The 14209-nt window shown below is 48.9% G+C and overlaps 2 protein-coding genes across 2 annotated transcripts; one reads left to right on the forward strand and one right to left on the reverse strand.

Moving 5' to 3' along the window:
- Positions 1-1193: 1193 nt before the first annotated feature.
- On the reverse strand, positions 1194-5251 carry LRRC46 (leucine rich repeat containing 46). Its single transcript, XM_004378119.2, has 8 exons — positions 4921-5251; positions 4739-4844; positions 4187-4295; positions 3135-3181; positions 2795-2904; positions 2517-2586; positions 2055-2203; positions 1194-1778 (listed from the first exon to the last, which is right to left on the reverse strand). Exons 1-8 carry the CDS (start codon positions 4928-4930, stop codon positions 1411-1413), a joined length of 969 nt encoding a protein of 322 aa, XP_004378176.1. The 5' UTR covers positions 4931-5251; the 3' UTR covers positions 1194-1410.
- A 126-nt stretch (positions 5252-5377) lies between these two features.
- MRPL10 (mitochondrial ribosomal protein L10) lies at positions 5378-11573 on the forward strand. The gene is made up of 5 exons (XM_004377998.2): positions 5378-5465; positions 7444-7613; positions 9851-10015; positions 10260-10404; positions 11275-11573. Exons 1-5 carry the CDS (start codon positions 5414-5416, stop codon positions 11529-11531), a joined length of 789 nt encoding a protein of 262 aa, XP_004378055.1. The 5' UTR covers positions 5378-5413; the 3' UTR covers positions 11532-11573.
- Positions 11574-14209: the final 2636 nt, after the last annotated feature.

The raw sequence follows: 14209 nt of genomic DNA on the forward strand, positions 1-14209 counted from the left end.
GTAGTGAGTTTCTAGAAATTTGTCCATTTCCTCTAGATTTTCATATTTGTTAGAGTACAATTTTTCATAGTATTCTGTTACGATTCTTTTAATTTCAGTTGGATCTGTTGTGGTATCACCCATCTCATTTCTTATATGGGTTATTTGCTTCCTCTCCTGTTTTTCTTTTGTCGGTTTGGCCAGTGGTTTATCGGTTTTGTTGATCTTTTCAAAGAGCCAGCTTTTTTGGTCTTGTTAACTCTTTCAATTGTTTTTCTATTCTCCATTTCATTTAATTCTGCTCTAATTCTTTTTATTTCCTTTCTTCTGGCGCTTGGGGGCTTCTTCTGCTGCTCTTTTTCTACTTGTTCTAGTTGTAGGGTTAATGTTTCAATTATGGCCCTTTCTTCTTTTTGGATGTGTGCGTTTATTGCTATAAACTGACCTCTGATCACTGCTTTTGCTGTGTCCCAAATGTTCTGGTAGGATGTGTTTTCATTCTCATTTGATTCTATGAATTTCTTCATTCCATCCTTAATTTCTTCTATAATCCAGTAGTTTTTGAGCACAGTGTTGTTCAGTTTCCATGTGTTTGATTTTTTTTCCTTGCTTTTTCTGTTGTTGATTTCTACGTTTATGGTTTTATGGTCAGAAAAGATGCTTTGTAATATTTCGATGCTTTGGATTTTATTAAGGCTTGCTTTATGGCCTAATATGTGGTTTATTCTGGAGAATGTTCCATGTGCGTTGGAAAAGAAAGTATACTTGGCTGCTGTTGGGTGGTGTTCGGTATATGTCTATGAGATCAATTGGTTGATCATGGCATTTAGCTCTTCCGTGTTGGGCAGCTCATTCTTATGGCTCAGGTGATGGTGACTGGATGGTGAGGGTTGTGGAGGGGGCCTGTGAAGAAGAAGGGGAGGGGTTCCTGCAGCGGGCGGGGGTGTGTGAGTATGTGTGTGTGTGTGAGCTCAAAACAATGCCCAGCACGCTAGTGGCTACTATTAGAGGAGAATTGGAACCTGAGGTTTTGATTCTTGGCCTGGCGCTCGGAGAGCGCTCCATGAAGTGACAGTGAGATTGGGCCCACTGTGAGACGGTGTCTTCCGCAAGGTGGTACCCACCTCCTGCATTACACACAGGAGTCAAGAAGCCAAGTTGGGGGCCTGAGAAGGTGTGCCTAAAAGATTAGAAACTTGGTCTTTAGAACCAAGCTGCTCCTTAAAGCTTCATATTTTCTGTGGCTGTTTCCCAATGCCATTACTGGTTGCCTCCCCTAAGATGCCCCCAGTGACCTGAGAGACATAGTCAAGGCCTAGACACACTTTATTGGGGATGGGCTTCTGCCACAGGTGAGGCATCTGAGAATGAGGGGACGTTCCATCAGCATCTCCCTTGTTCCTGTGGCTTTGCTGATAGACAGGCCACACTTTAATTCTTGATTTTCTTGGTCATAGTTTTGGTCGTGCTGCGGACCCCAGTGAGGGAGGCCTTGGGGGCTACAGCTGCCCTGGCCCCCTCCTGTGCTTGGGCAGTGCCTTGCTGGCCCAGGGAGACCAGAGGGCAAGGCATCTTGGTGGCAGAGTATGTCTGTGGTGAAGAGGCAGGCTCAGTGGGTGTCTTCTCTTGCTCAGGAGGGACAGGTAGGTTGCTGTCCCTGGCCATGGGCTCCTCAGGCAGCAGGGGGAGGTCCGTCAGCGCGAGCTGAGTCTCCATCCTCAGGAGGTGCTCTGTCAGGGCTGCCTGCTGCCTGTGCTCCTTGTGCCTGGTCATCTCCTGCTCCAGGTCCTTGAGGAAGCCTGGGTGGGGCCCAGGGTGGTGGATGGGCCCTAGGCTCAGGTTCCTGGCTGACCCCCTGGCAAACCTCCCCTGCCATCCCTAGTGGGAAGCACCCAGGTCACCTGCATGCCCAGGATGGATTCCTGCCCCAGCTGCAGTGTCCACCACCTCTGGCCAGATGCAGGTTTACATTTGGGGCCACTATCTTAGCTTCCTGCCACACCCCTCTGCCCCCACACCCACCAGCCCACAGGACAGGGGTGAGCTCTGGGGAAGCTGCAAGGGCAGAGGGTCACCTTGCTCTGAACAGAATGGGCCGCTCAGCTCCGGGAACTCCTCATCCTCATCACCTGAGGCATTCTCCTCCTCATCAGAGGCCCAGCGCTCTGGCACAGGCTGCCCATCCAGGTCCAAGAGCAGTGGCAGGGCTCCTATCACCAGCTCCCTGCAGGGTAGAAAGAAAAGCAGCTACCCAGGAGGGCCCCCTTGGGTGTGGAGCCTGGGGGGATGTAAAGACACAGTCACAGCTTCTCAGCCCCTGGAGTGGTGACTCACAAGCTAGGTGATGGGGCCTGTGGCCAGCTCCAAAGGGCTAAGGGCTGGGTCAGTGTGGAGTTATGGGAATGGGAAGGAAAGGGGCAGACTCGAGCTGAGGTCGGGGAGAAGAAGGTGCCATGGAGAGGGAGAGGGAACCCACTTGGAGTCAATAGGTGGAGCTCAGCATCACTCCCTTCTCCCTACCCTCAATTCCTTCTCACCTATAGCCATTCTGCTTGGTGCAGCTGTTTCCAGTCAGGTTGAGGATGAGAAGGCTCTGGGGGAACTCATCTGCTCACACCAAAGAGAGGGGCAATGAGGTGCTCAGACCCATCTTCCAACCCAAAACTCCTCTTTGCACAGCCCCTGGGAGCCCCTGGAGAATGAAGTGCGTAGGTGTGGGGGGTGCAGGTAATACATGCCCAGGAATGTGGGGGCAGAGAGGAGGGAGGACCCCATGTGGGACTTATTCTCTGAGCCAAGGCAAAGGTGTTCCTACCCAGCTTCAGCGTTTCTATCAGGTTCTCAGAAAGGTCCAGAAACTGGAGGTGTGGGAGGTTGAGGAGGTTTTCCACCTGCTTGATGTGGTTTCCTGCCAGAGACAGGAAGCTGTAGGGGAAGGGAGGGGACAGAGACAGAGCTGAATCACAGAGCAGCTGGAAGAAGGGAGGAAGGCACTAGGTGCCTGGGTCCCCAGGCTAGGCCGCTGGATGATGAGTGGGGACACATGGCCTTCTGGGGTGAAGGAGGCAGAGCTAGGCTTGCTGGGCCAGGTTTGGTGAGGTCTGAGCCAGTTCCTCGAGGGTGTTGCCAGTCTCCCCCACCCCTACCCTACATACCGCAAGGAGGGGATGCAGGCCAGGTTTTCAATTTTCTGGATCTTATTCTGTAGGAAGAAATCCAGGTGTGTAAACCAAGCTGAGGTCAGCTGGGGGGGGGGGGCTTTAAGGGGACAAAGCCCCCAGGCCATGTCTATCTACTTTTGCAGCTGGAGATCTAGCACTCTGGGAATGATCACCCCACTCCCTGAAATGGTTGTCACTACCTTGAGGTGATTTACTTTCTCCAGGTGGCTGGTTAAGGGTGTAAACTTAGGGTTGGCTAAGCTTAACTAAACTATAGTTGAAATCAACTTGATGACAATGGGTTTGGTTTAACAGGTTATGACCCCACAACCAAAGAGTGACTTAGGAATCAGAGAAGGAAACCAAGTGACCACAGGGAAATGGAAAAGGCCTTGGTGCCCTGCATACAGGAAGGAACAATGAACATATATTAATTTGATTTAAGGGAGCTGGGTATACTCAGCCTGGAGAAGGCTGAAGACCAGCCAGCCACCCAACAGCGACAAATAAACTTTAAGGTTCTGTAAAATATAGAAGAATCTACTTAGTTCCTTCTTCCTCTTCTTCAAAATAGGAAATGGGCTTGAGCTATATAACATGACAGATTTCCGGTTGTTGTTGTTAGGTGCTGTCAAGTCGGTTCCAACTCTATAGAACTGAGTAGAACTGCCCCATAGGTTTTCCAAGGAGCAGCTGGTGGATTTGAACTGCCGACCTCTTGGTTAGCAGCCGAGCTCTTAACCACCACACGACCAGGGCTCCAGATGTAGGGTAGACACCAAGACAAAATGCAAACCAAGTGTATGATACAGTAACAGTGATTCAAGAACCTGTTCAGGATCTCTTTTTGGGCAGTGGGGAACATCAGCCTTTCAACTGAGGAGAATTCCTGATTCAGTTGGGGACTGTTTAAATGAAGGTCGGTCGGCCTGAATGCCAGGGAATGGACAAGATGGCCTGGTTAGCTCCTTTCAGATTAGATAGACTAAGTTCACGGTGTCAGGGAGTAACAGGAGGTAAGGGAGGGCAGGGAGGCAAGAAGTTACCGATTGCAGATAGAGGCTGTGAATATTCTGGAGGCTCTCTAAATTCCTGATAACAGTAATCCCCTCCCGGTCCAGGCGGACAGTCTGCAGTTCAGCAAGAGTGTGAAACCTGGGAGAAAAGTTGGCAAAGCGGTGTAATTGAATGCCATTTCTGTGGTCTCTTATCAGAGAAGATGGGAGGGGTGAAGAGGGAAGGTGTTTCAAGGAGGGTTAGATGGTTGAGTGATTTTTTTAAAACTGTCTTAAATATATAGTTAACAAAAACATTTGCCATTTCAACAATCTTCACATGTACAGTTCAGTATTATATATGTTCATCATGTTGTTCAACCATCACCATTAACCGTTCCCCAAATTTGCCATCACTCTTAACAGAACCTCAGTGTCCCCTAAGTGGTTGAGTGATTTTGATCAGCTAGATATTACCATTGATTGGAAGTGTGGAGTAAGTAAAGAGGGAGACAAAGCTGAGTTGACATATCAGAACGGCTAGGGCCGGTCATCCCTTGTGTTTCAATCTTCCAGCCCCCCTTCCCTCCCCCGCGCACTCACATCTTCTCTGACAGATCATCGTCCTCAAGAAATGTCAAGTTCCGCTTAGTGATAAGGGCTTCAGTGATGCAGATGCCCCCTTCCTCTGGACTCGGGGCAAGTTCAGCTGTGAAGAGATGAGACTAATTGTCATATTTCTTCATACCTGGAGGCCAGACCCACCATCCCACTCCCCTACTCACTTCCAGGCATGATCTAAAAGGCTGCTGGCCTGGGGCGGGCGAAGAAGGAAAAGGGGCGGAGCAGCTTGGACGGCCTGTGGTGTGGCTGAACCCAGAGTGTTATGAGAAGCTCAGAAACTTGGGGAACAAGGGAAAGGGGTTGATTTAGAGCAAATTGTGGGGGTGGGGTCGAAACAAAAGTAAACTGAGGTGCAAGGTCTGAGGCTTGAAGGGTGTAGAGGGGCTTCGTTGGTAGCAACTGGAGGACTGTGATCAGCGAGCGGTGTGAGCCGAAGGCAAGGAAAAGGCAGTTCCTAGAGTTCGGGTGTTGTTGCTAGGAGACCGGACGCCAGGTGGGAGAGGGAGGGCAGGCTGGCTGTTGGCGGACTCAGCGCATGCGGATTATTGCTTCGGCCGGTGGATCCGCCCACTGCTTCCGGCCCCGGGGTTCGCTGCCCCACAATCCTTAGCTCCTTCCGTCTCTTCTCGGTTCCTGTCTGTTCCTGTGGTGGCGATGGCTGTGGCCGGGGCTGGGATGCTGCGAGGGGGTCTCCTGCCCCAGGCGGGTAAGGAGCAGCCCAAGTCCTCACGGTGCGATTCGGCCGGCGCTCTCTAGTCCTTGTCCCCCATCTACTACTGATTCGTTCCCATAATCTCTGACCCAGACAGCTCCCGTGACCCCTGACCCCGGCTAGATCTCTGGCCTCCTTACCTCTTAAAATTCCCTGTGACTCCTCTAACAACAATAATAACAACAATATTTGTTCCTTACACCCGAGACCCTCTCCTTTCTTTGAGTTTCTCTAACCCATCCAGCCCTTGCCCGCCCCCAGAGTTTCCCCACCTTAGCAATATACAGTGAAATCTAGGATAGCTGGAACTCGACGGGACTGCCTTGTTTTTCCGGTCTCGCAAGTTTTCCGCCTTTAACAGGGTGCAGTCTTACCACTTTTCTATCGCTTGTTTTAGTGGAAAGTAATTGTTTCCCTTCTCTGATAGGTTTCCGCCTTACACAAGTTCTGGCTTTCGCAGGTTTTACTGTACCTGCTTTTCATTCTTAAGGTCTCAGCCTAAATGCCACCTCCTCAAGCACTCCATCACCAACCTCTGTAAAGCAGATTTCCCCTGTTAATCTCTGTCTTGCACCATGGTTATCAGCCTAGCCCCTATCACAGTCTGTAATTTTGCATTTGTTTATTGGCTGGTTTTCTCTTTTAGGCTGTAAGCTCCAAAACTGCAGAACCATGTTCATTCAGCATAGCCAGCAGGTGGATGGTGTCTGACATGAGTAGGCGTGCAATAGATATTTGCTTAATGAATGAATTTAAGCTCTTAACATAGACCAGGCACTAATAAATGCTTTACATGTATTCTCTCATTTAAATCTCAAAGCATCCTAAGAGGAAGGCATTATTATACCCTCTTTATGGATGAGGAAACCAAGGTTCAAGACAATTGAGTGACTGGTCAAGGTTACAGCTAGGAAGTGGCAGAAGAGAGATTGAAATCTGGTTTCATCTGAATCCAAAGTCTGTGCTCTTAAAAGTTAATATTTTTTGGCCGTTGGCAATAAAGGCGTTTATGCCAGCAAATCTCCATGGTCTCTAACTGTTAGAGCCACCTTCTAGCAGAACCTTTTCCTGAGGTCCCATCCTAACCTTGGGAAGGACTGAAAGTGGGAAACTCCAGCCTTGGCTCTTGTGTCAAGGATGAAGGCATCACTTTGTTCAGGTCTTCCAGGTGGCTCCTCTGTCTTCTGATGCCTCTGAACAAGAAGAGGAGGAGGGAAGGGAGACTTGTTTGGGGAGCTGTAAGGGTGATGTAACATTTTTTTCTTATTTCAAATCATGGAAGAAGGCTCTAGAGCAATGTTTAGAGCAGTGGTTTTCAAACTTTAGCGTGCATCATCATCACCTGGAGGGCTTGTTAAAACTTTGTCTCCTGGGTCCCATCCCTAGAGTTTCTGCTTCAGTAGGTGTGTTCCCAGGTCATGCTGATGTTGCTGGCTCAGGGACCACACTTTGAGAACCACTGGCTTAGAACAAGGGTTGGCAAACTAGCAGCGCTGGCCACCTGTTTTTACAGATAAAGTTTTATTGGAACATAGCCACACCTGTTTGTTTACGTATTGTCTGTGGCTGCTTTCACAATACAGTGGCAGAGTTCAGTAGTAGTGACAGAGACTGTATGGCCCCCAAGCTTAAAATATATACTGTCTGGCCATTTAGGAAACAGTTTGTCCACCTCCCCCCCACCTTTTTTTTAATATGTGTTCAAAATAATTTCTCCTTTTTCTCCCATCTCTGCACATAAAGACCTGGAGAAATGGGAGCCTCCCACGACCAAGCAATAGACCTAGAATCGCCTATTAAAAGAGAAGAGGAGGTTTGGGAAGTCAGGATTCCTGCCAGGCAGTTCCTTGTCCCATGCTTGTGCTCTGTGAGCCGTGATTGTCTCTGCCTAGAGAGTGCTCTTTCTCCATCTATGGCAGACTAGGGCCTCCAAGAGGCTGCATCTCACCTGCGTTGCCGTCTCCCCTCCCAGGCCGGCTGCCTACCATCCAGACTGTCCGCTATGGCTCCAAGGCTGTTACCCGCCACCGTCGTGTGATGCACTTTGAGCGGCAGAAGCTGATGGCTCTGACTGAGTATATACCTCCCAAACTTGCCATCAACCCAAGATGTCTGCCACCTCCTCCCAGCCCTCCCCAGGAGGTAAGGGGAAGAATGAGTGTACATCACCTGGCAATGGGATGGTGGATTAAAGTGATCTAGTGAAGTAGGGCTCTAGGCCAGAGTCACTCACATAGTCACTCGCTCCACTTTCCCATTGTGACCCAATTGTCCAGGTACTTTAAAATCAAATCTGTACTTGATTTCGTATTGGCCTTTGGGCTCTGTGGATCAAAAAGACCTGCTGAATTTGCTTAGTTCTTTACTTGTCTCCAAACGGTATATGTGAAAGCTTCCCAAGCAGATGGAGGTAGGGCAGAGTATCTCTCTTGTCCTAAAAGGCGTTGAAGTTTTTACATTTTTCTGGAAGAAAGATAGAGCTTTTCTGTCCTTAAAAAACAGAAAGACCAGTGGAAGATTTGTAACTTTGATGATGGTTCCTGTTATCGTAAGTACCTAATAAATTCTAGTTTTCTAGTTGTCTAATTGTCTCAAGGGCTAGTTAGCTGTCGTCTCTGATAGAGGCTGGAACATGGGAACTGAGCAGCAACTGCAGCCTCAGGGATTTAGGTCAAATGTCAAACACCAATGGAAGTGACGATATGAGTAATTCAGCAGAGATTTCTCCAAGACTAATGGAAGGACAAAACCTCCACATCTGGGTTTCATCCTGAAAGCAAGGAACTGTCTTAAGTGAGCCCTGAAGGGTCAGCCTGTAGAGCATTGCTTAGCAAACTACATTTCAGTGGCTGGGACTCTTTCAGCAGGACTTAGCTTTTACCCACCTAAAATTGATTAACAGTATCGCTCTCTCCCCCCAACTCAGACAAAAGTAAAGTCGTTGGATAGAATTTCCCGTTAAGTTTTTCTCACATAATTTTTTCTCAAGCCAGTGCTGCATGTTGTTGTTGTTCGTAGGTGCTGTCGAGTGGGTTCCAACTCATAGTGACCCTGCGTGCAGCAGAACAAAACTGACCGACCCTGCACCATCCTCACAATCATTACGCTGGAACCCATTGTTGCAGCCACTGTGTCAGTCCATCCCATCAAGGGTCTTCCTCTTTTTCGCTGACCCTCTACTTTACCAAGCATGATACTCTTCTCCAGGGACTGGTCCTTCCTGATAACATGTCCAAAGCACGTGAGACGGAGTCTTGCCATCCTCACTTTTAAGGAGCATTCTGGCCGTTCTTCTTCCAAGACAGACCTGTTAGTTCTTCTGGCCGTCCATGGTGTGTTCAGTATTTGCCAACACCATAATTCAAAGACGTCAGTCCTTCAGTCTCCTTTATTCATTGTCCCGCTTTCAGATGCCTGTGAGGTGATTGAAAATACTATGGTTTGGGTCAGGCGTACCTTAGTACTCAAAGTGACTGCTTTGCTCTGTAGTGTATTCTTGAGTCCAATGGTGCTGTGTTCTAACTATACAATAATCTAAACTTGTACCGTGCAGTAGAACATTCTGGGTTTGTATATCTGCACTGCCCAGTGTGGTAGCTACTAGCCGTATGTGGCTATTGAGCACTTGAAATGAGGCTAGTGTGACTGAGGAACTGAATTTCTAATTGTAATTTTAACTAAATGCGAGTAGCCACATGTGACTAGAGCTACTGTATTGGATAGGGGCAATTCTAGAGCCTAGATTTGACACAACAGTGAGTCTTCCATTATTTTAGTTTGTATGTATTAATGTTTTCATGACATTCTGCAGAGATCACCGTGACTTCCAAGTACTCCACATTTAAATAAATTTTAGGATCATTACTTTGGAAAAAAATCTCTTAAACAGTGTTTGTTGAGGTCTGTGAATATATTCTTGAGTCCACAACTTCTCACCTTTGAGAAACACTGTCTTTAAAAAAAAAAGAAACCTTATTTTGTGAAAATGTCTCAGTTTTGAATTAACACTGTGGCAGAGTTGTATTTATAATTGGTAAAATAATTTAACATGAGTACAGTGTCGGAGGGAGAATTGAAGTAATGTTGACAACACCATCATCAAATAATGTTGGTTAAGGCAGACTGCTGACTTGTCTTGGGGGCTCAGTGTTCTGGGATTTGGAAAACACTGCTGTAAAGAGTGTGGTTATCTAGTGAAAGTGGAAAGGCTGACGTGGGAGGTGAGACATGTCTCTGAGAGTCAGGAGCCCAACTGTCCTACCTGTTCATCTTTCACACATTTGGGCATCACTGAATACCTTGGCACCTAACCCTGAGGGAGTGAGGGGTACAAGGAGGAGAGGCAACTTATACCCTGTGGCCACCCTTCCTGACTTTAGGAGACAGGCCTCATCCGGCTCCTCCGACGGGAGATAGCAGCCATTTTCCGAGACAACCGAATGATAGCTGTCTGCCAGAATGTGGCTCTGAGCGCAGAGGACAAGCTCCTTATACGGCACCAACTGCGGAAACACAAGATCTTGGTGAAGGTCTTCCCCAACCAGGTAGGCAGCGGGCCCTCTGGCATGGGTTGGCTGTGTTCTCCTCAGACCCCAGCGCTGCTCCCCAGATGTGGCATTTCCTACTCTTCCTCTCTACAAGCAGCCCTCTAGTCTGTGGTGCCTACACTGCAGATAGAGGGTGAAGAGACCCTTGGGTTGCTCTCTCAGCCTGAGGCCAGCTGTGACCAAGGCGGTCAGCTCTTCCTCCCACTCTTCCCCAGTAAGCCATTCTTTCCTTCCATTCCAGGTCCTGAAGCCCTTCCTGGAGGGTTCCAAGTACCGAAACCTGCTGCCCCTTTTTGTGGGGCACAACCTGCTGCTGGTTAGTGAAGAGCCCAAGGTCAAAGAGATGGTGCGAATCTTGAAGAGTGTGCCTTTCCTGCCGCTGCTAGGTGAGCAGGCAGCCCTGCCAGGTGGAGGTGGGGGTGAAGGGGAACGGGCGCTGCAGCAGCCTGGTGCCATCTGCTAGGCATGTCTTGTTAAAACCGTGGGCATCCTTGGAGGGAACATCCTTTTCACGGATGGAGCCTGAGTCAACAGCACCATTTACTGAGGGCTGACTGCCACTCCGACACCTGTGTTGTCTCACTACCCAGGTCACCTCAGCACTGGCGAAAGTGGAAGGAAGATGGACTGGGTACTGTGGGGAGAGGAAGTTCAGACACCTTGAGTCTAGTAATGGTAGAAGTGGGTGCTGAAACTCACACAGATGCAGATAGTTACAACAAATAGCCCACAGAAAGAATGCTAATGGACAGTAAGCAGTGTTCCCCAGACTCCCCTGATGCTAAGACCTACTGGAGGTTCTTCTTCTAGAAAGAATACTGAGCATCCCCTCTGGAGATCCAGATTTAATAGGTCTGTGTGGGGCCCAGGTATCTATATGTATAGTAAGCTTCCCCCCCGCCAAACCCACACACCCACATCCACACCCCCACACTCCCACACCCCCACATCGCCACACACACCACCCCCTCCCGACACTCCATGATTCTTACCTTCAATAAAGTTCGGGAAAAACTGACCTAGTCAGGCTCGGGGCCCAGTGCATATATTATGCAAAGATTTTTTGAAGGAAGAATTAGAAAGCAGGAAGGGGATCGATCCCAGGCAGAGTGGGGTGGGAACAAGTGGGAACCAGTATTCCAGGGAAAGCTGGGAGGCGGGGAAGAGTGACGGAGAGCAAATCCATAGGGTTGGAACATCATTTCCAGACAAGAAAGGCATTTGTGGGGAGCCCAGCTGACCCCATCTCCTTCCAGGTGGCTGCATTGATGACACCATCCTCAGCAGGCAGGGCTTCATCAACTACTCCAAGCTTCCCAGCCTGGACCTGGTGCAGGGGGAGCTGGTCAGAGGACTCTCCTTCCTAACAGCGCAGACCCACTCCCTGCTTCAGCACCAGCCCCTCCAGCTGACTGCCCTGTTGGATCAGTACATCAGACAGCAACATGAGGGGGACTCCGTCCAGCCAGCCAGTAGAAAGCTGGATCCTCCTGACTCTGTCCTGGATTCATAGCCTGTTATACCCAGCCCTGCCCATAAATACACTCTGACTCTATTGGCTATGTTGTCCTCCGTCCGAGATATGGAAGAATTTGAGGTGGGGAGTGGCATTTGTTACCTGGCTTCCACTGACACAGAAATGCGGAGGGATTCCAGTATCAGAACGGAGACGGTTAACTACTGTGTTTGTCCTTGGTTTTCCCATTTGGGGACATGATAGAAGAAAGCCCATTTCAGCTCCAGATCCAAGGCAGAGAAGCTGAAAAGATGATATTACCCTCTGCCTCCTTGTCACTGTCCCTTGCTGCATGCTTCATCCCACCCCCACCTATCTTTTTCTGGATACAACAGCTCGGTTGAGTAATAGTGATAACAGTGGCATCTGTTGAGAGCCTACTGTGTGCCTGGCGCTGTGCTGAGCACTTCACATGTAGTAGTTTGTTTCTCACCATGTTATCTCCATTTCACAGAGGAGAAAACGAAGGGTCAGAGAAGTTAAATACTATGCATGAGGCCATGCAGTTAGTAGGTGGCAGAACAGGGGCTTGAACCAGGGTCTCTACCTCTGAAATCCACACCCTGAATTTCTACACTAGCATATCCTCACTAGGGTGCCAAAAGTGGGTCCCAGGTGTGCTTGGATGTTAGTTCTCCACCCCTGGGGTGTGCCATGTTGTGAAAAAGGTTGGGAGCACTGCTTCATGATAAAATGAAAAAACAGCTTTTACTTACTCTGTTTTGCTGTTTATAAGTTTATTCTCCCTGTAGATTTATTCTCAGGGTGACCTCTCAATTCTGACTCCCTCATTTCCCTGTAGAAAATCTTTCCTCTTGCCACTGTTCAAGCCTCTCACCTCCCCATACCTACTCTTACAAATGACATCTTTTTTTTTTTTTTTGAGGCTACACACAGCAGAACATACACCAATTCAACAATTTCTGCTTGTATAATTCATTGATTTTGATTGGATTCTTCAAGTTGTGCAACTATTCTCATCCTCTTCTGAGTTGTTCCTCCCCTGTTAACATAAACTCACTGCCCCCTAAGGTTCCTATCTAATCTTTCAAGTTGCTATTGTCAATTTGATCCCATATAAATAGTTCTTAAAAGAGCACAATGCTCAAGGCAGATGTTTTTTACTAACTAAGCTAAACTATTGTTTGGTTTTAAAGACTCCAGGGAATATTTTTGTTTTAAGGTATAAAGATTATCTCAGGGTAATAGTTTCAATGATTCATCCAGTCTCCATGACTCCAGAAAGTCTGGACTCCATGAGAACAAATGACATCTCTTAAACGCTTATCCTTTTAAAGGCAGCTGACAGCTCTGCCCAGTAGCTACGTGTTTCGAGCATTCCTGAACAAAACTAGGATTCTCTGTTAATGAGGGGTTCTGGGGCTTTCAAGTCAGAGACCTCATCCAGATCTGGAAGCACATACTGGGCAGATACGGGGGTGACACAGGAAGGTGGCAGTTCAGCAGTCCTTCCTGGACTTCGAGCAGTGCCACAGCCTTCTTAGCCCTGGACACTCAGACTGGTGGTGATGATCTGAGCTGCTTTTCTGTGGCCTGATCCAGGACCAACTTCCCATGGTGTCTAGCTCTGTGCCATATGCCTGGGGATGCTTAATCAACAGGAAGTGGATTAAAAGGCTCTGGAGGCCTCTGAATGCCAGAACCAGCCTGGCCAAGGCTGCCTACTGCTGCTTAGTGGCTCTCCCTGCCTCCCAGAGCCCCTTCTACCGGCGAGGGGCAGGAATCATGCAAAGGTCCTGAGCAGAGCAGAAAGCAGGTGTCTCCTGAGAGGTATAAGGACGTTAAGGGTAAGCCAAGGCATGTGTGGGGACAGGGTAGATAGGGAAGTGGCCTACACCATTTCTAGGACCAAAGGAGAACCTGGCATTGCTGGCAGTGCCTCAAGTCCCACTGTTCAAAGCTCATCTCTCTCCAGAAAGTTGCTTTACTGCACTTAAAGCTGTCAACTTTTTTCCACATTTGTTTGAATGAATTTCCAGTCCTTCTCACGAGCTGATTTTTAATTGGAATTAAGCATCTGGACTCAGGCTTCCAGCAGGAAGGCAGTGCACTCAGAGAGGAGGGGAGGGTACCAGAGTTGGCTGCAGCCAGCCCTTAGCAGCCAGCTAGGTACTGCCCCAGTACTACTGCCCCAGACCTACTCCGGAGCCAGACACTTAGGCTCTGGGGTTTATCTTATCCTGCACAGGTGCTTCCACCACCCCCAAAATGAGTCCTGACCGGGTGGGGTGTCACTCCCACAAGCAGGCTCGGTGGGGGCCACCGGGTCTTCTTCCAGCGCTCTGACTGCACTGCTAACTGCTCTTGGCACTGTCTCTTGTCTCAGAGGGGACATCCATCCCCTGATACGTTTGCTGGCTCCAAATTTTGCCATCTGTTTTCAGATGTGAAACGAGAGGCAAGGTTAATTAAGGAAATGGCTTTGGGCACTAACTGGGGTCATGGCCACCATTGTCTGAATAAATCCTTTACCACCATCGGCTTGAGGCCAGTAGCTCCCTGTCCTCTCTGCTCTACCTGGAACTGGGCCCAGTGGGGATGATGTCCCCATTCCCGAGCCAGATCAGTGCTGGGGGAGCCTGCTCAGCCCTGAGTCCTCCGGGGAGCAGGGGGGCAGAGCTGAGCGGCCGACTGGCACTGGGCGGGAGGAGGGG

This window comes from Trichechus manatus, unplaced genomic scaffold (genome assembly GCF_000243295.1).
Source record: "Trichechus manatus latirostris isolate Lorelei unplaced genomic scaffold, TriManLat1.0 scaffold00054, whole genome shotgun sequence".
In the NCBI taxonomy this organism is placed as follows: domain Eukaryota; kingdom Metazoa; phylum Chordata; class Mammalia; order Sirenia; family Trichechidae; genus Trichechus; species Trichechus manatus.

Excerpts from the sequence above, each read along its gene's own strand:
- LRRC46 (XM_004378119.2), bottom strand. Across the intron at positions 3,182-4,186 it reads ACAGCCTCTATCTGCAATCG|AATAAGATCCAGAAAATTGA; the intron begins GTAACTTCTTGC and ends TTCTTCCTACAG. Across the intron at positions 2,905-3,134 it reads GCCTGCATCCCCTCCTTGCG|CTTCCTGTCTCTGGCAGGAA; the intron begins GTATGTAGGGTA and ends CTTCCCCTACAG.
- MRPL10 (XM_004377998.2), top strand. The coding sequence starts at position 5,414 with ATGGCTGTGGCCGGGGCTGGGATGCTGCGAGGGGGTCTCCTGCCCCAG. Across the intron at positions 10,016-10,259 it reads TGAAGGTCTTCCCCAACCAG|GTCCTGAAGCCCTTCCTGGA; the intron begins GTAGGCAGCGGG and ends CTTCCATTCCAG. Across the intron at positions 10,405-11,274 it reads GCCTTTCCTGCCGCTGCTAG|GTGGCTGCATTGATGACACC; the intron begins GTGAGCAGGCAG and ends ATCTCCTTCCAG.